This window comes from Equus caballus, chromosome 28 (assembly GCF_041296265.1).
Source record: "Equus caballus isolate H_3958 breed thoroughbred chromosome 28, TB-T2T, whole genome shotgun sequence".
NCBI classification, from domain to species: Eukaryota; Metazoa; Chordata; class Mammalia; order Perissodactyla; family Equidae; genus Equus; species Equus caballus.
The window spans coordinates 42,414,389-42,438,721 of record NC_091711.1 but is presented as its reverse complement, the minus strand read 5'-3'; the positions used below and the strand labels follow the sequence as shown (position 1 = coordinate 42,438,721).

The window sequence follows — 24,333 nt, the reverse complement described above, 5'->3', positions numbered from 1 at the left end:
AGCAGTGGCTCCCCGTGCTTGTGTATTCTCATAGTTTAAAAAAAACAAAACAAAAAGCAGATGGCCGGCCAGCCAGCCTGCGGACTGTCAGCAATGCAGCTTTCTGAGAACTCAGGGTGGGGGAGGAGGGAGAGGAGGAGGAGGAGGAGGACACAGGCACACACACACACACAGAGACAGAGAGAAGGATGCACGCGAATGCACATGAACACACGTGCACACACATACCAGAACGAGCATGCCTGGGCAGTTACATGTGCCAGAACACACTGGTATTTATCAACCAGCCAATCACAAATTTTTTCCTTTTTTTTTTTTTAGGTTTTTTGTGTTTTTGTTTTTAAAGTGAGGCTCCGTCAAGTCTTCCCTCCCCCCACCCCAACAATTCTTTTGAATTCCCCTCCCTCCCAAACATGGTAGACCTAAGGACGGAAACACACCCAGTGCAAACAAAGTTAAAAAGCTATTTTTTTTTCAGTATATATGTTTCTTAGCAACAACTTCCATATAACATGAAAAAAGTGAAAAACTAGAAACTAATTTTTTTAATTTTTTTGTGTTTAAATTTAAATGGTATGTGTACTTGCTTCACATTGTCTTTCTAGGTTGGCGTTCATGATTCAAGTATTTCAAGAGTGATATGTTCTCTTTTTGGATTCGTATTCCAAACAAAAAAACTGAAGGTATAAGGGAGGCAACTATGTGCTCAGACAGTCTGTCAATGACCCACCTTTTTTTCTCTCTCCGTTTTCTTTTTTCCTTTTAAAAATGTATTTATTGCAAGTTGAAAAAAAAAACGAAAAGGTCAAGTTAGTGCTGCTGCTGTTCCAAAAAAGGTCACGAGGTCAGAGTTGAAAGTTCTAAGTTCAGATTGAATCCGACCCTCCTCCCAGAAGGTCACCAGGTAGTAAAGGAGCAGGGCTGCCCATCCTATGGGGATCTTCCACAGTTGGGACTCCCCACAAGCTAGAAGAATAGTTTGGGGGCCCCCACAACGAAGCGCCAGCAAGATCGGCCCCGCTGCTGCCACCAGCACTGCTGCTCCATTGCCCGAGCCCTGTGGACCCACCGAAAAGATTCAGAGCAGGTCCGACGGGATCTGACTGGGTCTGGCCGGTCTCCAGCGACTGCCAACCTGCTGCGGGTGCACTTGGGGTTGCTGCAGGTGTAGGGGGCTGAGCTTGTGCCAGAAAGCGGCTAACTTCATCATCGGTGGCAAACTCAGCCAGGATGGTAGTGTTTCCCAACACACACCTGGAAAAAAGGGAAGGGAAACAGCTATGGATTTCAGGGAAATCCTAAAGCACACATAGGGACTGAGAATTTTGAGTCCTCACTATTCAAAGTGTGGTCCTTTGACTAGTAGCTTCTACTTCTCCAGGATGCTTTTTGGAATGCAGACTCATGGGCTCCACCCCAAGCCTACAGGATCACAGACTGCATTTTAACCAGACCGCCAGGTGATTGAGAAGTACTGATTTAAAGCAATGAAGTATTACTAAATCCCAAGACATCCAAGCTCTATGAAAGGGTACTATATATCAATATCCCTTGGTATTTGGAATTTGTATGTCAAGAAAAACGTCACCTCTTTTCGTACCCCATGAGAGGTAAAAGATCACACCCTAAGCATCAAGGTGCCCAGCCTCAGACGCCTGGAAGTGCCACTGTGTCTCAGGGCTGGGCTTGCTGCCTGAGCCTCACTATCAGTAGCTTGCTTTGATTATAGCTTTCTGTCGTGGCATCTACAGCCACAGGGAGTCAGCTCTTTCCTGTCCACCAATTTAACGGTGGCTGGAAGGGGGATGGTCAAAGTCTGATCCAGTCCCACCTACTTCAGGCAAAACCTCTGTGACCCAAGCCAAGACCATAATATTTCAACATCACCCACAAAGAAGCCAAAGTAAGCAGCTAAATCCTATTATGAAAAGTGACAGCACTTACAACGCTTCACATTTTCATTAGTATTGGCTTTGTTTTATGGTACTTAAAATTTACTCACTACTTCACAAATTCTTTACTTTTGCAATTCTCATTATCGGCCTATGATACAAAGAGGACATTCCATGCTTAAGTAGGTAGAAAAAATCAGCCACCTCAGCACCTAAGCAATTGCTGATGCAATGATGCTGTTTTAGTGCATGGTCTTGTGCATCTTTGTTTAATGAAGCAGGTGCCAAATACTCACGTGTACATCTTCATGCGTGTTTGTCTCAGTGAGAGTAGCATGGGTACTCACATGTGCAGTGCAGTTTGGGCCTTGGCCGCCTCCTGTTTGGTGCTGTATCGGATCAGGGCGGTGCCCTGGGTTAGGTTCAGGTGGAATGTCAGCAGTGGGCCATGCTGCATGCAGATGGTTCTCAAGGTTGACCCATCAATCTAAGGAGTAACGACATTTGTGAGAAAAAAACTGGAGGTGGAGCATGAAAGGAAGTCAAGTGACCTTTCTTACATATGAAAATGAGAAGGACTGATGGTTTGTAAATAATAGTATCAGTAGTAAATAAGTCTTGGAAAGATGAATGAAGAACTCAAAGCAGGGAAGGGTGTATTGAAGAAGAGGACTTAAAGGTAAATTTGAAGATGTTCGACACACTGGGCTGAGATCTAATGTGCCCATTTTGCAAATAAAAAAGCCTGTATAAATACAGCTCAAAACAAAAAGCATATGATTCAATCTGTGGTCTATTTTCCATAAGAGGTTAACAAGTCAACGTGTGCTGATTTGTAGAGCTTCAAAAAGCAGAAATAAGATGGTACCCAAATTAGAATTTAAGAACACAGGCAAAGTCCTCAGCATCATTACTAATGCAGTATTCTTCCACCTCCCCAGTTAACAATCTCACAAAGAGCTCAAAAGAAAGACACAAACAACAAAAGCGCTGCTATCGATTTGATGATTTAAATGCTGATGGCTGGCCTAGCTCCAGACTATTCTGACATCCTCTTACTCCTATTCTGGCCACCTCAGGGTGAGACTATTTCTACCTACCTCTCTGTGTCTTCTGCTGCCCTCCCTCAGCCAACGCGACCTAGGGCTGTAGTTGCTCACCTTAGTCACACTAAGAGGTTCAGTGATTACAGATAACTGCCCTTACCTATGACTCAGATGAACAAATCTATTTACTCACTCTGATTAATTTATTTGTATCAAGATCATAACTAGGTTTAAGCTGCTCAGTCCAACATTTCAGTTCATTTCTTTCAAAGGGAAGCAGATTACTATTGGAATAGCCTTAAAAAGTTGTATAACTGGCGACAGAAGTAGAAACATTTCTGTGGTTTTACCATGGCAACGCTGCAGGATGGAAACCGTCCATTTCACCATAGTTCTTTACAGAAAATGATTGGAGAAACAGCTCTTAGCATTGTTTTATAAGTGACAATCAACTATATAAGCATGCCAGTGTATGCCACAAGTGACTTTTCCAGATACAAGTCCTCTAAACAATTTTTAGGTGATAAAAATAAATTTATCCAGGTACCAAAGATTTGTCCTTAGAACCTTATTTTAAGCTGTGATTGAGTTTAGTCTCCTTTTAGGTAGTTTCGATATTTAAAATTAATTCTTTCTAATACAAACACAGCCAACCCCTATATTCATTTCATGTATATATACACATGTACTTGCTATTTTTCATTTGATAAAACACAAGTGAACAGCTAGTTAGCTTGCCCAGTTCCTTTCAACACAGGACATCCCTCATTGCTTCTCTCATCCTAACCATATTATGCCCACCATACCGTGTGACAACTTAGAAATAAAGAGGCATATATAGTTTTGAGGATGGTTATATAAAATCTTCATACTTAGTCAACTATTAGCTAAAACAATAACCCGGAGTTGATTAGATACAGAGATTAAGAGCTGAGCCAGACTCCTCCTCATGTTAACTATATTTAGGAAACTGCCTTTCTCCACGCGTACCTTGAAATACGAGCCCTGGATTTACTCCCACAAATGGGTTCAATGGATAAATAAATTTAGGAGAAGCTCTATTTCCCCACAGAGATCACAATACATGTTAGCATATTAAAGGGTCTAAGGAGTCTTACGGTGAAGAAACCTGCGTAATTTTGTTTAATCAAGTATACATTCCAAACATACTAGGCCAGAGACCTGTTAATATCCCTTGGGAATACTCTGGAAAATGCTGGCTTAGTAAAGTATACATAAATCCACTTCTTTTTTTGAGGAAGATCAGCCTTGAGCTAACTATTGCCAATCCTCCTCTTTTTGCTGAGGAAGACTGGCCCTGAGCTAACATCCATGCCCGTCTTCATCTACTTTATATGTGGGACGCCTACCACAGCATGGCTTGCCAAGCGGTGCCATGTTCCACCCAGAATCCGAACCAGCGAACCCTGGGCCACTGAGAAGCGGAACGTGCGAACTTAACGGCTGTGCCCCTGGGCCGGTCCCAACATAAATCCATTTCTGAATTAAATGCTAGACAATCCATTCTATGTGTCAAAGGGAGAGAGGCAGAATTAACTCCTTTTAACAAGCTGTTGTAGAGGTTGTGCTGTCAAGTCCAAGTGAAGGTTATGGGCTCAGTTTCGATGGGTTCATTTAACCTCATTTGCGTGCTCAACATAATGCTGCTGCAAATACATCAGTTATCAAGCAACCGAGGTGAAGGGAGAGTGGCTTGGTGGGAATGAAACCCCTCCACTGGATAAACAACCCAGAGGGCATGTCCTAGTAAGAGCAAATGAGTAATGCCATCTACAGAGAGAGAATAACAGATGGAAAATTAAAAGCACCTATGTGGCATTTAAGCTATGAAATCGACAGATTCCTTCTACTGCAGAGATGGATGGTTAAATACTTATGAAGCATAAAAATGGTTAACATTGAGACTCAAGTCTTGTTGAATAACTAACACAAAAACAGGTAATTTTTCTGCACGTGGTTAAAACACTTGAAACATCCCTTTCCCACTTGGTTCCAGATTCTGACAGGCACATCTTACACACCAAGTTATCGCTGCTAAACAGAATTCACCGGCTAAGACCACCCCACTCTCATTATCTTATAAACTACCCATGTTAACACCACCTTGAAGACGGGCATGCAGCTGAGTAGCCAACATCCTCCATTCAGAAGCAGGCTTCAAGCCTTGGATGAGGAGACCCACCCTGCAGGCTGGACTCTCTGCAGCGACCAGGAAATAAACGAGCTCTTCCACCTGCCAACCTCCCACATCTCTGAGTTCCCCTCTCTTCACACAATCAAGTCCTCTCTAGAAAATCACAAGAAAGCATGATTACCTGCGGAGTGAGATTGTGAAGAACCAGCCAGTAACTAGGACGAACCGAACCACCATCACTCCAGGTAGAGGCTGTAAGCAACCAGAAAAAAAAGATCAGGAGGAGCTAGCAAAAATTGAAGACAGCACTGAGCAAGAAACATTTTCACAAGGCCCGCACGTTTCTTCTCTCCTTTTGTACACTGTCTTTCCTTTGCGACCTCACTCTGGCCTTCTGTGTCTCGTCACTGAACAGCCACTTCCCCTCTCCTGGACCTTGATCCCTACACACTTCTGTGCCTTATTGTAAGACAATGCTTTTCTCCCAGTTCTCACTCCGTCATTCGTCATGTCTATTCCATCGCTACCTCGGGAGCTCTTGGGTCCCTCTGCCTTATACTGACTGTGACTTTTCATTCAGGAGATACTTTTTCCTCTACCAGACAACTGTGATTGCCTCTCTCATGAAGACTTCATCATGTCTTCACCATTTGTGTTAACATAGGCCCCTTGTGTTTGAACCCTGGTGCTCCTTAGGCAGATCCTTCTCACCCGAGGCAAGCCGTGAGTCCTGTGTCCCCCACCCCCTGACTGATCGGGGTGCTGTGCTGCTCCAGGGAGATGACGGTTTGGGGTTGGTCAGACCAGGAGGTGGGCGGGGCAGCGGTGTAGTGTTCCTTGAGGAAATATGGTTTTTCCACATCTTGTTGGAGAGATGAGTGGGGTTGTGTCCTATGGGATCTGGGGACCATGTTGATTTGTAATCAGGGAACTTTGCTATAAGATGAGAAAATCAGGAAGGAATAAGGTTAGATAGGTGACTTTTGTCAATAAATACACATAAATTTTGTGTGTGTGTATATATATATATACACACACACATACACATAGATACATACACATTTATAGTCTAAAAAAAAGTGCACATTTTAAGAGTAGCAATACAAAATAACATTGTTCTTTGAGCCAATGAAATACAAAATTTTCAATGACTATTACTCTGAATTGACCAATTAACACATAAACCAAAGATTTAATAAGATAACTAATTCTCTACTGCTTTCTTAGCTAGACACAAGCTGAAAGGGAAGATAAATTCAAGGAAAGTATTCCTAAAGCCATTAGTCTTACAGATACAGTAGAATATGAACCTTAGCAAAACTAAAAGTGTTTTATAAATATTTATTGACCAAATGGAAGTACATTAGAAAATTATACTTTTCTTAATCCAGAGTATTAGATGTCAACATTCAAACAGATCTTTTAAACACAATGAACAAATATTCACTAAAGGGATACTATGTCTTAAGGCGCTGAATCAGTGTTGTGGGTAATATAAACAGTTATTCTCAAGAACTGCAAGTTCAGATGGGAAGACAGAACAGATGAACAACAGAATTGGTAACCCCAGGCAACATTATATACGTTCAATACTCAGAGAAGAAAGACAAAGCTGGGCCGTCAGCAAAGGCTTTGCAAAGACAGGTCTTAAAGGATTGACATAAATGGATGGGCTCAGAGAGACAGGAGAATACAAACCAAGGTTCAACTTAAACTCTCTCTGTACTAAATATGTTTTTCCCCAATTCTGGCTAAACACTTCACAGGGCAGAGAGGTAAAGGAGGCCATAAAGACAGGCTGGGGGCTGATGAAGATGCTATCAGGAGTTTCTGCAGTAGACTGAGCAGGTAGTGTTTAAATGAGGGTCTAAACTGGGCGAGAGCAAATGGATGTGAGAGACACGACTGCAGAATAAACCACGCAGGAGACATCATCACTGCCTGGATCCAGGGGAAGAGGAAAGAGTGAGAAAATACTAAGATTTTGTGACTAAGTGATGCAAGGGAACATCACTAAGAAAAATAAAGAGTTTAGTTAAGAAGGAAAGACAAATTTGGGGGTGGGAAAGCATACGTTCAGTCTTAGACAAGCCTGGAGTGATTTCTGGGTCATCTCTCAGGTGAATGTTCAATTGCAGACAAAAGATAAAATAGGTCAACCTGAGATATGGGCAGTTACGGGAACAGAAGAGCTAGATGAAAATGAGTTTTCACATGTGAAGGAGGAAGTATAATCTAGGGTGGTGGTTAGAAACACGGAGTGTTGAGTCGTTCCTTTACACACTCACTCAGACCTGAGGCAAATTCTATCAGCTCTTTGAATCTCAGTTTCTTCATCTACAACACGGGGATAACACCGGGACCGCCCCATAGACTTTGGTGAAGGTAAGATTAGAATTCAAGCCTGGTCTACAGAAGCATTCGATAAATGATAGGTTATTGTTGCACTGCTGATACAACACAGAGGTGGAAAGAAAAAGAAGAGACGACAATTTGTAAGGTCATTAACCTGCAGTGTCTTAGTAGGTAGCTAAGGATTTGTTTTATTTGTTTTTGCCTGGACAAAGATCAGAAGCCTTAATTACTTTAATGGCTTCAAGTTCAACTTCTGCAAGACCAAGGTGATTTGTCTACCAATTACTAATGATCTGTCCCCAATCCATAAGGCATTGTGTTATGTGAGTAACTTCAAAGGCTTTATTATATCCAGTAACTTTTCCATTCCCTATTATCTTTCAAAAAAACACAAGGAATTCAACAAATGTTGGTCGAATTAATCAAAAGTACTCTTTTTTTCCCTTGGCCATCTGCCCTTAGCCTTTGTAAGTGGAAGGATTTTTAGAGAAAAGCAAGCTGTAATTGGCTGCCTTGGGAATAACCACCTGGACTTAACTGCTTCTTCCCATGGCCTCTGAGGCTCCTGGCAGACTGGTTGAAAGAAAAGCACTTGTGTCGTCAGGATATAACCTCTGCCCTCTCAACACCCACAGCTCCCCGCAATTATGTCACCATCTGCCTTGTCCTAAAGCCATTTGTCTCATCCTACCTCTGGGAGACTGGAAGCTCCTCAAGGACATGACCAATACAAGAGGTGTGCCTCCATCTATGCTGACCCACGCTATTCAACTTCTGTAAAAGTATTCCGTAAGAAATAAACACCAATTTCCTTTGTAAAAGGGAACCTGATGGAAGAGTGCTAACCAAAGGGAAACAAACAGGTCACACTCGTACCTGAAGTGCTATGAACGTTGGTAAAGGAGTTGTCAGAGGCACTGTAGGGCCAGGCACCAGGTGAAGGCAGCGAGGTGTTGAGGGAAGAATTAGACCCTTTGGGTGAACATGAAGAACAAGACAAAAATATTGCAGATAGATGTCAATATAACCAGTGAAACCTTTAAGCATTTTATTTAACTTTCAATAGAGAGAAGAACAAAATATATCTAAAAGATAAATATGAAAAGCTACATATTTCTTATGTTTTCTGGTTAAATTATTAGGTACTGGCAAGTAGAAATGAAGCCACAGATTGACAAAAACAAAAATGTTGGGTGGTGAATAAACACAAGGGCTATCTTACTTACTTACCTGTGGTGTTATCCCGCAGAAGTTGGTGGTCAGTATCTACAATGGGAGATGTGGCTGTACCCCCCAGTACACTTCCTGGGGTGACATAGGGGTCAGATTCAGGGTCAATGTTTTGGATACCTTTCCATGGCACTCCTGGTTGGAATTCTGAGACAAGAAGAACAAATATTAGAGGTGGGCGTTTGTTCAAAAAACAGTAAAATGAAGTTATTGTTTGATACCAGAAATAGATCTCTGAAAAGTCTAAATACTGCATCTTTTTTATCTCAGACTTTCATCAAAATTCTTTTTTTAAAAGTCAGCCTAAACATATACTGTGCCAGCAGCACCTTTGAGTTATCACAACAGGTCGAACTTCTCTGTGTCTCTCTGCTTGTGAACTTGATGTCATTGCTCATCAGTGCCTGGCCCCAGTACCTGCTCTGCCTGCTACCAGGGAAATTCAGGCCCGAGGGCAGGGAGGCAGGATTAAGTAGTCTGGTGCTCAACAGAACCTTCCAGGCATCTACGATAAGAACCAGGAGAAAATCTGATTTAGAGATCAGTGATCTCTCCCATTTATCTCACTGGAAACTGGCTCAGATACATAAAAGAAAATGTAATATAAATGACCACTACTATGGAGAATGTCCAGGGGCAACCGGCAGAAATAATTTGACTTATCATGAAAAAGCCTAGAATATGTATAAGTGTTTTCAATTTTCTTATTGGTTAATTTAAATCATATTTAAAGCTATATGATAGAAATAATGAATTACTTTCCTAATCATGATCAGGAAGAGCAATATGTATTATATATCAACAATATGCATTGTATGATCGTATTTAAATAGAATGAAACTATACATAATCATACCACAAATACATCTGTAGAGAAAGAGAGTTAGGACATATACCAAATTTTTTATTTTTATTTCTGTTTTACTAAATTTTAAAATTTTTTCTACAATGAAAACAGATTACTTATATCAAATTAAAGAGAGAGAGAGAGAAGAAGAAAGCAACAAATAGTCTAATTGCACTCACTACTGTATAGTTGGAGCCTAACTGATAATAAATACTTGCTTAATGAATAAACAAATCAATTCAAAGGATGTTTCAGAAGAACCCAGGTTACAAGGCATCCTATGCATGGATGAATGCTGCTAAGTCCTGGCTCCAACATCTCCCCCCATCTTTTTTTTTTTTTTTTAGGAAGATTAGCCCTGAGCTAACTACTGCCAATCCCCCTCTTTTTGCTGAGGAAGACTGGCCCTGAGCTAACATCCATGCCCATCTTCCTCCACTTCATACGTGGGATGCCTACCACAGCATGGCTTTTGCCAAGTGGTGCCATGTCTGCACCCGGGATCCGAACTGGGGAACCCCGTGCCACTGAGAAGTGGAATATGTGAACTTAACTGCTGTGCCACTGGGCTAGCCCCTAACATCACCTTCTTTTACCCCCGGATTCCACTCCTCTGACTTCCTTTGGCTTATCTATACCTGTCCAGTACTTACTACGTGGTAACTTACCTTGAAGGTGATCAGTGTCCACAACCTTACCTTCCTGACTGAACTCTATAGAGCAGAGAACCCATCTAAAGAAAATTTTCTGTCTTCCCTGAGCATAGCACATGTCTTGCTTTTATCAGACAGTAATTACTGAAAGTGAGTGCCTTAGTAAAGTGGGTGGCAAAAGCAATCTGTTCAGAACCCGAAGTTAACAATTAAAAAACAAATGGTATCTCAGAAAAAACATCTCCTGGACAATACCTGGAGGCCAACTGGCATTGCTGGATTTACTTCCGATTTTATTTGTTGGTGGAGATTTGGCAGGTAACCAGCTATCACCAGCAGGACCCGTATGGCCACCCAGCGTGTCACCCGGGATGATATCAAACTGGTTATATGGTGACCCTCCTCGGGTCTTACCAGGGGCCACTATAGCGCCTGAGAAAAGAGACAGGAAATTAATTCACACCCAGAAAGGACGCCTGTGAACAGAACCAGTCAATCTTTCATTCAGAGGAACTCAAACCAATACAGTATTCTGAAGCTTACACAGTCAAGAGAGCACTGGAATGTGAGGTCCCACCCGAGAGCCAGTATATAATTAACGAGCAGTCTGACCATGGACAATCCATTTCACCTTTCTGAGCCTCTCCGTTTCTCACTTATGCACACGGCACTATTCTCCTTCTTGAATGTTTCTTTCAGTTTTAAAATTCCATGGTCTTATGAAATTAAGGAAACTTTCATAAACTACGAATCATACCATTATTCCCACAGTTTTTATACTAATGACTCAAGAATGAGAAATAGGAAAAATACAAAACAATCTGTGGCACATAGGAGGGTTTTATCTACTTTTCTGCTGACACTACCCACCCAAGTACTCAAGTGCTGATCAGGCCTAGCTTAGCTGGAAGCAGCAGTGTAAACGGGGAGTCCACTGGCAAGAAAGCATCTGCAATTGCTTTAAATTCCAAAGCAGTGAGATGGAATTCCCGCCTCGGGTCTCTGCCAGCACAAGACCAGCAGTGCACTCTGCCGCTCTGAGAGCCAGGGCCCCACACACGGAGAACAGCAAGCCCTTTGTCCCTGCCTTCCCGAGGGCATTTCAGCGGTTTTGTCGGTACCCCCTTCACGCATTTCATATGCCACAAGGCAGGCGAAAATGAAAAGCTTAAAACTCCCTTAAACTCACAAAAAATGAGCTTTACTTTAAATAAAATTTTCCACCTCTGTGAGATACCATTCTACTTATTTTTCAAATGAATTTTACATGTTGTATTGTGTCACTTCATCTACTCATAGGATGCTGATTCAGAAAAGACAAAATTATTTCCAGGGTAATGTATTAAAACCTTTGTCTAAGTATTGATTAAAACAATCTGTTTGCTTTGGCCTAGCAGGAACATCATCAAAACCAACTCCATGTTCAGCTAGGAAGTCATTTTCTTTTCTGGAGTCACTGACAGCAATTTGACTCGAGGGTACATTACAGTGAAGGAGGAGAAAACGAAAAGCTACAACACCTTGGGGATTGCTAAGGAAATGGGGAGAACACTACCTATAAGCTCTACAAAGACAACTGGATGGTTTACCTGCAAGGTCTCCTCTCACATGCCATTTTGTATTTATCATCACCCACCTGTCATGTCTTCTGGGGACAAGAGGACTGATGAATCATCAGCCTAAGGAAGCAGGGTAAGTGCCCAAAGCAATAGATGCTGGGCTTGGCTTATTCAGTCCAGAAACAGATTTGATAGTTTCAATAAGTCATTCTTGATCTTGTAGCACAAAATCAAATGATAAAGCTTAGGGATAGCAGGCAGAGAGCTCCAGGCGGCCACTTCACTAGCCTCCCGGATGGGTTTATAAAGGAATCCTGAAAGGCCTCCTGACGGGCGGAGCTGCGGCAGAGGCAGCCCGACACCTATGTATATTTGGTTCTCATGGATACAGTTGAGTCCAAGTGAATTAGTGTCAAACAAAACAAACATTGAAACAAAGGCGGAAGGAAGCTTCTAATATCTTTTATCTGCTTTCCAGGGAAATGGAGAAGCTCTCACAGAGAATTATGGAGATGAAGGGCTGACTCACATTCACGACCCAAGCCTGCAACGCCCTCAATTGCTGTCTTGCAGATACCGTAATTCACAAAGAACTAGAAAGCTTTGTGGAGAGTTCACATCTCACACATCGATCTACTAGTCATCTTCTGGAGATTACAGGGTTCAAATAATTAACATGAAATCAAATATATTTGTTGTGATCTCTTGCACCTCAAAAAAACCTTATTCTATTCTTTCAGCCAATTTACTAGGGCTTTACCCTAATGGGCTTGCTCAAGTTCACTGCTATTACCCTCAATCCAATTGCCGGTGGGCAATTTTGCTCCCTTAATTAGAACTAGCACTTTAAGTTTCTTATAAGTTGGAATACACACAACCCCAATCTTCCTCTCATAGCTGATCATAAGATCTGGGGGAAAAAAAAATCAAGAGACTCATTAAGAAAGAGCTAAAGATCTGTGCTTCCGAATAATTTTACAGGACACTTCACCAAGGCCTGCTGAGGGTCAGAACAGTGCCAGCTCATAAGACTTTGCTTGCTCTTACCATTTTTGTGCATATTGGCTTCCTGTGTGGCTACAGAGGGCAGTCCCTCCATCATGGAGGTCCACTGTTTAAAGCGAGACTCTGTTCCAGCCTCCTTCCCACCAACCATGCCATAGTCCATGCCGCCAGAGCTGAAGCCTAAAACAGAGAACCACATTTTATGTCTTTCTATAAACTTCTACTATCAGTAACTAAGACTTCTGAGGCAGAATCCATGAACAGCTTCATCTGTCACTGAAAGACTAATTCACAAGAAGTTTCTTCACTCAGAAACAGATATTTTGATTCAAAATGCTGATCTTGGCTCTTGCTTGCTAAAAACATGATGACTCTTTGATAAGGTATGAAAATGTGTTATGACTGACATCTAATTAAGATCATCCCAGATCTTGTGCATTCACTTATTCATTTAGGGAACATCTGTGCCAGAGAGAATGCTGGGACCAGTGATTCCCCCCATGAAATGGAGATGTCTACACAACAACCCACTATGGTGGTATAACAGCAGCTACGAGGTTGTAGTAAGGATGCCTGGGGGAGGAAACGCTTTGCACAAGAAGGGACATATGATCTAGGGCCTAGGGCAGGTATGCGAGTTAGTCAAGGAAACCAAGTACAAAGCTCTGACGACAATCAGGCATAGTTAGGGAATGAGGAGGAGTTCAATGTGACTCCAGCGCTTGGCTAACTATGGATGAAGTAAGGCAGATGGAGGAGAAATGAAGAGTCAAGTCCTGAAGGGTCTCTAAGTGTTAGGCCAAGGAGTTCAGACCTTTTCCCCTTAAGACAGGAGATAAAGAAATTTTTAAACAAGGGAGAGAAGAGATAACTGGGTTTGTATTGTATTTTATTTTTATTTATTTATTTTTTTGAGGAAGATTAGCCCTGAGCTAACTGTTGCCAATCCTCCTCTTTTTGCTGAGGAAGACTGGCCCTGAGCTAACATCCGTGCCCATCTTCCTCTACTTTATATGTGGGACGCCTGCCACAGCACGGTGTGCCAAGCAGTGCCATGTCCACACCAGGGATCCAAACCAGCGAACCCCGGGTTCCCGAAGCGGAACGTGTGCACTTAACTGCTGTGCCACCGGGCTGACCCCAGTGGGTTTGTATTTTTAGAAAGAGAACTGGCAGTGTGAGAATCAGGTAGACGGAGGTCAAGGTAGAATCTGAGAGATCGATTTGAAAGAAGTCTTTATGCAACGACAAAGACCCCAGAGCTTGAACAGGAGTCAGCAAGAGTTCAGAGTTTACTTTGCCATGAGCCGCCAGGTAAGCCTTGGGTGTCGGGCTTTCAGTGAGAGTGTAGAGGGGTAATGTTTCCCACTGCACAGGTGAAACGAGTGTGAGAGGCTTGTTGATGGAGTCTCACAGGGTCCACCGTCCATTCTGGGTCAGAAGGTACTTAATACTTTTTCAAACTGTCAGAAAAGTAAAATCAAGGACTAAAATAAACACATGAGACAGAGGAGGGGGAGAACAATGAATAACCACAGGAAAAGGAGAAAGAGCCATAGTAAATGTAGCAACTACACACGCACAGGCCTCCCAGGGAGGTGAGCGAGCGGGGCTCCCCCAACTCCAACGCTCGGCCAGCCCGCAGGAGCCCGGGGCCAAGCCACTGTTACTAGAGAAGGTGTGCAGCTCTGCCAGGCCGACTCCACGCTGTACTCGTCTTACTCTCCTACCATCTGGGGGTGTCTCCCTGGCCCTTGAGTTCCATTTATCCCAATCCCAGAGGGCCCAGGTCACCTTTTCTCCCCCGTGCGTCTCCCAGTTGTCAGGGATAGTTTTATAAACACATAATAAATCAAGTTCAAATCATGTCTAATACCTTCTTGACCTATGTCTAAAACGTTGCTATTAATATAAAGAACACTGTGCCTCACACTGTCTGTAACTGCCTTTACTAGTCCAAGTGACCGCTTGGAGGGTGACGGTGGGGAGCAGAAATCCTTGGAACGAGCTGGAAATCTTTCAAATTAAACGATTTTTTAAAAAAAAGTTGAAGATATTTTCTTCTTTTGTCCTGTGTATCTGAAATGAAATGAGGCTGGAGGACAGGGAAGCTGAAAGGAACAGGAGCTTTCTCTGACTAAGCTCCAATGGCCTGAGTGCGTGGCTCCTCAGGCAAACCACGCCAGCTCTGACAGAGAAAACCAGTGCACGGTGCTGGGACGGCTGGCCCTCTGAATGCCCAGTTCCAGCCACTGGGAAAGAGCTTTTAAAAATAACCCAGGATTCTGGGGAAGACTAAAAAGAAGAAAAAAGTACGGATTAATAAAAAGATAAGGAACCATTCCTTACACATTTTCTTTTATTTTTTAAAGATTTTATTTTTTTCCCTTTTTCTCCCCAAAGCCCCCCAGTACATAGTTGTATGTTCTTCACTGTGGGTCCTTCTAGTTGTGGCATGTGGAATGCTGCCTCAGCGTGGTTTGATGAGCAGTGCCATGTCCGCGCCCAGGATTCAAACCAACAAAACACTGGGTCGCCTGCAGCAGAGCGCGCGAACTTAACCACTCGGCCACGGGGCCAGCCCCCCTTACACATTTTCTTTAAAGTTGCTCTAAAATTTCTTTAACTCACAGTGAATTAGAAATATTTAATTTCAGCTGCACACAGTTGTTTTGTGACACATGAAGTGTAGCAAATTAATAAGAGTTATAAATCTTGGGAGAGTTTGAGCAGTTCCATCTGAACCTTAGGCAAAGCGGGCATCTTTCGTTCTCAGAAACCTGGCGATCAGACACCACCAAAATATGGCAGCATTATAACTAAACAACAAAGGTTGGTAAGGAAAAAGAACCGAAGGAGGTGAGAGGGACAAAAGGAGATAAAACTGTCTTGAAAGGTTTAATCTACAAACCCAAAGCTATGAGAGGAAAACTCGATGCAAGGTTGTACACAACTCTTTCTTCGATGTCAGACGGTAACTGGCACGACATTACATATAGAATGCGCTCAACAAGTCTGGATGGAGGGAATTCGGCAGCTCTGTGCTCTGGTGGCTGCATTCACAGAAAGCAGAGGGGCACTCACTTGTGAGCTGTTGGCTCTCTAGGAGCTCTCAGACCTCTAAATCCAGGAAACACCACCTTTACTATACTTGCTATTTCATCAAAACCAAACTTCCTTCGTCCACCAAGCGGACTCCCTGTAACTCCAGCTCTCCAACACAGAACTTTAACTCAAATCAAATGACCCGTTTAGTTCAGTTCAATGACTATTTATGACGAGCCTAATTTGTGCCAGGCTCTGTGTTAGGAGCTGCGGAACAAACTAGAGATATGACATGCCCCTTGCCTCCCCAGGACTCACTTCACCAGTACATCCTTTTTTTATCTATCTTACCATTCTTACAAATACGAGCCTTTGCTACCTTATCTGTCCTGGACAGAATCACTTTCTCCTGCCTCCTCGCACCCTAATTTATCTTCTATTCCTCAGGACCAGTTGGCTCAGGGCTTACCTCCTTGAGGAAGCTCTTGAATTCTTGTCCTTAATTGATCACTCCTTCACTCCTTTTGTCTACAGTTCTCTGTTTTCTGCTACTCCTTTTGTTGTAGATTAAAACACAAACTACTGCTTTTAAAATAATTATAATAAAGAATAAATTATAAAAGAAAAAATCCCTCACAGGTGCCCATTTAACTCAACTGTTCTAATCCATGCCCACATGCACACGTGATATTCACACATTTATAACCCCAGCATACACACAAATTACTCTTCTGCTATTTTAATAATCTCTAACATTCATAACTCTACTTTTCATTGGGTATACTATATACATAAATATTCCAAATTTTGATAAATTTTAAACATAAAAGGTAAAATTTTATTGGAAATGTATTTTCTAATGAGACGAGTGTCTCTGTTTCTCGACTAGTTCAGATTATCTATGAATGACTATGACTTATTACTAGAATGAGTCCAAGTTCACGCTACTCTATTCCTATTTTTAAAAACTTGTAGACATGAAGCACTAAGAAATCTTATATAAATAAGGAGACGGGAAAAGGAGGAGTCTTGTTCTAACATTTGCTTCTCTGAATTCCTGTTTAGATATATTTCCTGTCCCCCAGCTCGATAACATAGATACTAAAACAATTTTTAGATAGGTCATTATCACCTGACAAGTCAATTAGGCATACTTTCAATTTTGCTAAAAGCAGAATTAGAAACCATCTATTTTAGAAAAACAATCATTTAAAGACTAGTTAAGCAGTCATTCAACTTTTTAGTTTTGAGAAAACATACCAAAAGAGGATTTAATCAAGACATTAGGAAACTTTCAATTATTCTCACTTCTTTTTCAACCACAGGTATCTTTTCTTAGTTTCATATACTCAGCATTAGAAAAATGAAATATACACTTTATTACATCTTTGCCATATAGTCTTTTTTTGAAAAAATTTTAATCTCTGTATATACTTTGAATATATTTTCATCTAAATCTTATAGGTACAGATTTAGTTTATTCAAAACAGGCAGCCAAATCAGACTTACTTTCAGTGCCAAAGTGTATTTTTCAATTCAAATAAATGTGGTAATATGAATTAGGAAAAATTATAGCTGTGAAATAAATTAGAAAATGCATCTTGTAAGGTAGATTCTAAGTGGTCAGATCACAATTAATACAATAAAGACCTAATGAAATTAATTTATCTATTACTTAATAAGTTATCAAATGTAAACAAGTTAGTAAGTCAATACGTTCTTTCCCTTACTTAATTTGGATTATGAAGCATAAGGCTAAATTTAAATTTACTTAAATTCACAAGTTACTTATGAAACAGGAGTATGATAAAAATCATGATATTTCTTTGGTAAATGTATGTATGTGTGTATTCTGAACTCTGATCCTTCAGCCATTATGAACAGTTAAGACTCGATTACAATAATGACACCACCATTAATCTAACAAGACATCATGATAAAATTGTTCAATATATTGAATAAATGAGAAAGAATATGCTGTAAAAACTAACAGATTGGCAGCCAACATATAGTTTTACTTTTTAATAGGAGGCAGAAAATATTAAAGATGTTATAAGGACTGTCATTGGAATAAATACATCATGATTTTAGGTTTTCAACAACTAATTGACTAATGCATACCCAGCCTAAAGGAAATCATGTAACAGTTTATTCACAGGCTTTACCTGATGCACTGTGAAACGTGTATTTAAGAGTCAGTGTCACTAAATGAGACTGCTCAAACTGTTTGAAGGTGCTTTTCTTTCTACCTAAGACATGCCCTAGGGATGAGTACTGAGAAGAGCTGAAAATAACTGTGTGTATTGAAACATGGAAAAGCCACTTGTGGCTTCCAGATGCTTTCTTTGCTCTGAATGGCCTGGGCTCTACTTCGGGAACTAGTACTCTTTGACTAAGGGGGATGGAAGAAGCAACGCGGCCCTGCTTTATCATCACACATGGTGTCTAAATCCAGAACAACTCAAAACATACCAAAATACCAAGGTTCTTAAGTCAAGCTTCATCCTTAACGGAAAACATGATTAAGAAGGTGAAGACTGGACACCCAGGGGTGAGGGCACTTTCATTAGTCATTACAGGAAGCTTCTTCCTTGCTTGGTGTCCCGTGTTCTACACCCTAGATGAGCATGCCCCAGTATGACATGGGATACTGTGGAGAGTTTGTCCTTCTTTTATGTCAAGTAGAAGAAAGCTTATTTTAATTTAAGTCAGTTCTCAGGCAGATCATTTTAAAGAAGAAGTACAGCTAATGGAAGTTGAGAATCTGGAAATTAACTCCCTTAAAACTATCCAGGATCAAGGAGCGCTTGAAGTCTTTGTTCTTTTCTGCATGCGGACAGCCCAGCAGGAAGTGGGCACCTCACAGAACTAAAGCACAGAGAGCAGGGCCATTTGTCCAGGGTCACTGTCACCCAGGAGACGGGGATTTCAGGTCTCCCCAACTCTTGTTTTTGAGTTTGCATTGAACAGTATCTTCTTTACCAAAATAAAATCTAAATGTTGCCGCTCTCGAAACTCACTGTGGTGTGTAGTGCCTTTTTAATTCTTAAATTTTATTTTTAAATCGCTATGCGTCACTGATTGGATTCTGCTTACAGCATGTTCCCCAGTTCTGAAAGAGCTACCATTTGCCTGCCAACAAATTCTTGATGAATGTCAAAGGGATAACCTTACTTGTGCTAATACTATTTAAATCAGATGAAATACTAATATCAGAAGAATTTTATCAGTTTGCTTTATAATTTTAATTTTCCATTTTCTCAAGAGAAGGCAATTTTATTAGTAGAGCTAAACATCTCAACGTGTACATATTTTAATAGAAAATAACTTCAGACCTGTGTAGCACTCACAACATGTACAAACACGTAAACTGGCTTTTAAAAATTCCTGGTGGTAGGCGAGCAGACTGCCAATCATGAATAGTAAAAGACTGCTTTGGAGTCAGAAAAGCTAGTTATTTAGTAATACCAATTTATTACTAATAATATTTACTACTATTTACTAATTGTGTGGTGAGCTTCAGAAAACCACTGACACTCTAGATATTAATAACTCTGATATCTCATCTCTAAGACAAGGATAAGAATATTTATCTACCTTGTATGCCTTTGTGAAAACAGAGGGTAATGTAGGTCCAATTTCTACCATAGGCTTAGAACATAATCAGCAGATATAAAAAAAAGAAAAGAAAAGAAAAAGAAAGGTAGTTTTCATCACTAACAACTTACCAGAACCATAGCCAGGTATTGGCCCTTTGGTTTGAAGGTCTGGGAGCCCCACATTCAGAGCGTTGGGTACCATGTTGTCCAGATGTGGCTTGGGCCCAACAGGATGAGACGGCGAATGCTTCATGCTAGGCTGCCTTTGCTGCTGCTGCTGCTGCTGCTGCTGTTGCTGGAGCGCACTCACCATTCGAGCCAGCTGGAGGTGAGGAGTCCAGAGTGAGGAGGAGGCACAAGGGAAAACGGAGACATGATAAGCCAACATCCAGAACTTCATAGGAAAAGACTGCATATGATTCTTTTTTGCTATCAAGCAGGCTAAGCAGAGATGCACTCGTCACAAAGAGCCCTAGAGGGACCCTTCCACCCCCACATACCTGCTGCTCTTGCTGCTGGCGCACAGCTTGAGAAAGCTTCCTCTGGTTTTGTAACAATTGCTGCTGCTGCTGCTGCTGCAAGAGAAGCTGACATGCCTACAAAACAGGGGAGAGAGAGAGGACCAAAGTCTCCTGAGATGGACGTGCTGAGCACATTGGAAGAGTTTGTGCGTGAAAGTACAGGCTGCTGAATCAAAAGTGTCCATGAGGGAAGTACCATCCACTTCCTGGCCTATTGGTCACGTTTACCTCCAGTTGAGCTGATATCCCAACCCTTAGGCACACTCAACAGTTGGCATAAAATGAAGGAAATCAAAGCTAAAGGAAAAAAAAAGGTGAATAATCTTTTTAGCTACAGGAAGAAAATCTGTCACTTACCAACTGAAACTGGGGAATTTGTGGAAGCTGGCTCAGCATGGCAATTTGTTGAGGAGATAACTGGGGCCCCACATTGAAAAGACCTGGATTCAGGCCACTGTTGGGAAACTGTTTGAGCATTGAGGCAGAAACCTAGCCAAAAGAGAGGAACTTTCAGAATTTATCAAAATAAAAAAAAAATTTTCAGTAAAAAATATCTGGATAGATCTAAAGCAAGCATCATCAATTTTTTCCTTGAAAAATATTAAACGATTGGGAGAAATATACCACAGTGCTACCAGTGGTTATCTTTGAGTGTTGGTAAGAGCTTTTTAATTCTTTTTCTTAGACTCTGAATTTCTCTACAATAAAAATTATGAATTTTACAATCAAGAAAATACCTACAAGAAAAAAAAATTTAATGACTATGACTTTTGTCTGAGAGGTTATTACTGGAAATGTGCCATAAAACATCCAATGAACCCACTGAATCAGTTAGTGCCATGAAGAATAAACTTAATTCTCTTCCAAGAGCGGCAAGTAGCACACTAGTCAAGAATTTAGTCCGACAGGCAGATGGCCTGGCTCTGCTATTTGTAAGGGTGAGACTCAGAGCAAGTTATTTATTTAACATGTCTGAGCCTCACTTTCCTTATGTCCAAAATCAGAGTAATATTAATGTCAGTGGTTGGTTGAAGATTTCACGAGTTAATCCACGTCAAATGCTTAGAAATGCACTCCATAAATGTTCATATTATTCCACAGGGCAGGTCTTCAAATGTCTAGAGACAATGATTACAATTCCTTTGCGTCTCATCTTCAGGCTAAATATGATCAGTTCTTTCACCATATTACATTCAATTTCTCAATGCAGAGCCCAGAACAGAAAAGCCATTTTCTAGCATAGTCTAATACTGAGCAGACCTGGCCACTACTAACCATTCTGTTAAAAGCCATGCTTTTATTAACAATGCCTAAGACCTCAATTTCTCTGCTGAGTGCATCATAACTCCAAATTCACATGCTAAGCCTACTGTCAATTAAAATCTACAATATTTAAAATGTCTTCCTCCCCCATGTAATATTTAAGCAGCTGGGTTTATAAATGTTATTAATTCATGTTTTGATATCCAGGCTAAGTACCTTACATTTATCTTTATGTGCATGGCATGTAGTACATGCTTGATAAATACCTATTAGATGAAGGAATCTCTATTATATGTCACCTTTTTAACAGTCACTCCCCCAAGTTCTTTTCTACCTTATTGTTTCACTTATTCCCAGTCTATTTTTCCCCATCTAGTCATTTTTTTTTAAGATTGGCACCTGAACTAACATCTGTTGCCAATCTTTTTGTTTTTTCCCTTCTTCTTCTCCCCAAAGCCCCCCAGTACATAGCTGTATATTCTAGTTGTAGGCCCTTCTAGTTCTGCTATGTGGGACACCGCCTCAGCGTGGCTTGATGAGCAGTGCCATGTCCGCACCCAGGATGCGAACCAGTAAAACCCTGGGCCGCCGAAGCGGAGCATGTGAAATTAACCACTTGGCCACAGGGCTGGTCCCTCTCCATCTGGTCACTGATGGGAACGTTGAACTTGATGGAGTTGAGGATAATCTCGTAGCATGACACTAAAAACTTCCTTCCAACATGAAACTGATCAGCCTGGGAATATCAATGATTTACTAATACATACAACTATTCTCGCATTTAGCCTATATTTTTCCATCTTGTCTAAAACAAAGAGAGCTTGTCAAATGGCTTGTCAAAATAGAGATACAAAAACTATATCATTCTCATAATCCAAGATTTTTTTTTACCAGTCAATGAAGGAAATGAGTTAAGTTACAAACTTGTTAGCAAGTTATGATTCTTGATTTCTATATCACAGGTGCTCAAAAGCCATCTTTTTGATAATCTAGTCTAGAATCTTGCCTGGAATTGGCACCAAGTTCATCAGTCTTTAAGCCACTTTCCATATTCTTTCAAAAATTGTTTTAAAAACTTCCCCATTCTCCTCACTCCCTTGCAGGGGGTGTGCTTCTTTCCCATTTCTGATCTGAGGCTCCACACAGAGGGGCATCCCCCTTTATCACAAGGCTCTAGGCCTCTTTTCTTTTGTTCTTGGCAGCAAGCCTAGACAGAGGACTGCCCCATTCCATTACTGGGGGATAGGTTTGGAATTCAGTATTAGGAAGCTCACATTTTCCAGCACCAGCTTTCTTGGTAGTAAAGGGGATATTTTGGCCCTTGTATGCTGTCCTCTTTTGTCTTAAAAATTCAGGATTTGGGCAGGAAAGAGGGGTTGTGATCTTCAAGCTCCCCTTGAAGACCCCAGCATTCCTCAAAGATCATAGAAAGGACTCTGCAATTCTTTTCACAAATTGTTTCTCTGTTGTAGGATTTAATGTCTAAACCCTTTTAGTTGAACATCCTTGTTCTTAACACAGAAGACAAAAGTAGTAAAAATTTATTTTCATTGAATAAGTCAGCAATACAAATACAAATAGTCCAAAGCAATTACTCCTTTCCCAATCACCAAATTGCGCCAGAACTCCAGAGGCTCTTTTAATCTGCCTACTTTTTTGCAAGCCTCAGCTTATTTTGTGCTCTCATCCTTGAACACAACTCTTACACATATTCATCCTTGCTTGCATACCTTACTCTCCATCTTTGAAAATGCCCCTGTAAAAACTGAGTCATCAGACGACCCACTGGCTCTTCCTACTCTATTTTTCTTTAGCATCACAAAGTCCTCAGTTTCCTAATACTTTTGAGTCACTGCCTCTGCTACATTCTCAAGACTATCTGCCTATCTTTCCTTTGACACTTTCTAGTCTAGAAACATCTAAGTTCAGGTTTCCCATACTTGGCTCACCAATTCATTTTCTTCCAAGTTCTCAGTCACTTTCACTTAACCTATCAATTTCACCATTTTGGAAGGTTTTTTGGTTGAAAGTAATAGTTCTCCCAGCTGCTTCCGCTCTCTTCTTTGAGAGATGCTGAGTTTTGCCACCCAATTAAAAAACTTGTTTGATTTTCTGTTTTAACAAGTGGAGCTCTAGCAGATGTGAGCTTAAAGTGAGCACACCACTACAGAGCATTGTGCCTCTGCACCAGTTTTATGGCCGGCATGAGAGACACACTCTTCACAATTTCTCCCAAATGATAACTCTTCTTCTCCTCTCCTTTGAGTTCATCCATCGGTCACCAGTGTGACTCAACTTACTGTCTCTGATATAACAATTCTAACCTCACTGTATTAAGAGTATTGGGGGGGGGGGTGTTATGAGTTATATCCTACGTTATCAACACCATGTTCTAAACTGGAGTCTTAGTCCACTACACCTCAAAGACTTACGAAATCATATTTAGTACCTTCCGTGTGAATCCTAAATTTATGTGACTCAGCAACTATCCTGGGTTGAATAGTGTTCCCCCAAAATTCACGCCCACCTGGAACCTCAGAATATGACCTTATTTGGAAATAGGATCTTTGTAGATGTAATCATGTTTAAGATGAAGTCATACTGGATTAGAGTAAGCCCAAATCCAATGACTGGTGTCCTTATAAGAAGAGGGAAATTTGGATACAGAGACAGAGAAGAGAAATTCATGTGAAGACAGAGACATGCAGGGAAGAACGCCATGTGAATATGGAGGCAGGGACTGCAGTGATGTGCTTACAAGCTAAGGGACACCAGGGATTGTCAGCAGCCATCAGAAGCTAGGAGAGAGGCATGGAATAGATTCTCCTTCAAAGCCTCCAGTAGGAACCAACCCTGATGACACCTTGATTTCAGACTTCCAGCCTCCAGAACTTACGAGAGAATAAATTTCTGTTGTTTGAAACTACCCAGTGTGTGGTAATTTGTTGTGGCAGTTTCTAGGAAAGAAACTAATACAAAACTATGTTTTGTAGGCCTATGCCATCCAATACGTTAACCACCAGTTTCACGTGGCTGTTGAGTACTTGAAACATGACTAATCAAATTGAAATCTTCTTTAAGTATAAAATACACCAAGATTTCAAAGACTTAGTATTAGAAAAAAAAGAAAGTAAAGATTTCAATAATAACTTTTAATTTAAGT

General features: G+C 41.1%; 1 protein-coding gene across 7 annotated transcripts in view; it reads right to left on the bottom strand.

Annotated features, from left to right (window-relative positions):
* Window positions 1-747: 747 nt before the first annotated feature.
* Window positions 748-24,333, bottom strand: part of TNRC6B (trinucleotide repeat containing adaptor 6B) — a 237,441-nt gene continuing 213,855 nt past the window's right edge. For all 7 annotated transcript variants that reach the window (XM_070253655.1, XM_023631472.2, XM_070253657.1 and 4 more), the window contains 11 exons: window positions 20,265-20,396; window positions 19,887-19,982; window positions 19,516-19,708; window positions 12,785-12,922; window positions 10,434-10,610; window positions 8,679-8,825; window positions 8,325-8,420; window positions 5,805-6,029; window positions 5,275-5,345; window positions 2,240-2,379; window positions 748-1,254 (listed from right to left, as the gene is read on the bottom strand). In XM_070253655.1, coding sequence (XP_070109756.1) covers window positions 867-1,254; window positions 2,240-2,379; window positions 5,275-5,345; window positions 5,805-6,029; window positions 8,325-8,420; window positions 8,679-8,825; window positions 10,434-10,610; window positions 12,785-12,922; window positions 19,516-19,708; window positions 19,887-19,982; window positions 20,265-20,396 — 1,803 coding nt within the window. In that variant the 3' untranslated portion in view covers window positions 748-866. The remainder of the gene's footprint in view (window positions 1,255-2,239; window positions 2,380-5,274; window positions 5,346-5,804; window positions 6,030-8,324; window positions 8,421-8,678; window positions 8,826-10,433; window positions 10,611-12,784; window positions 12,923-19,515; window positions 19,709-19,886; window positions 19,983-20,264; window positions 20,397-24,333) is intronic.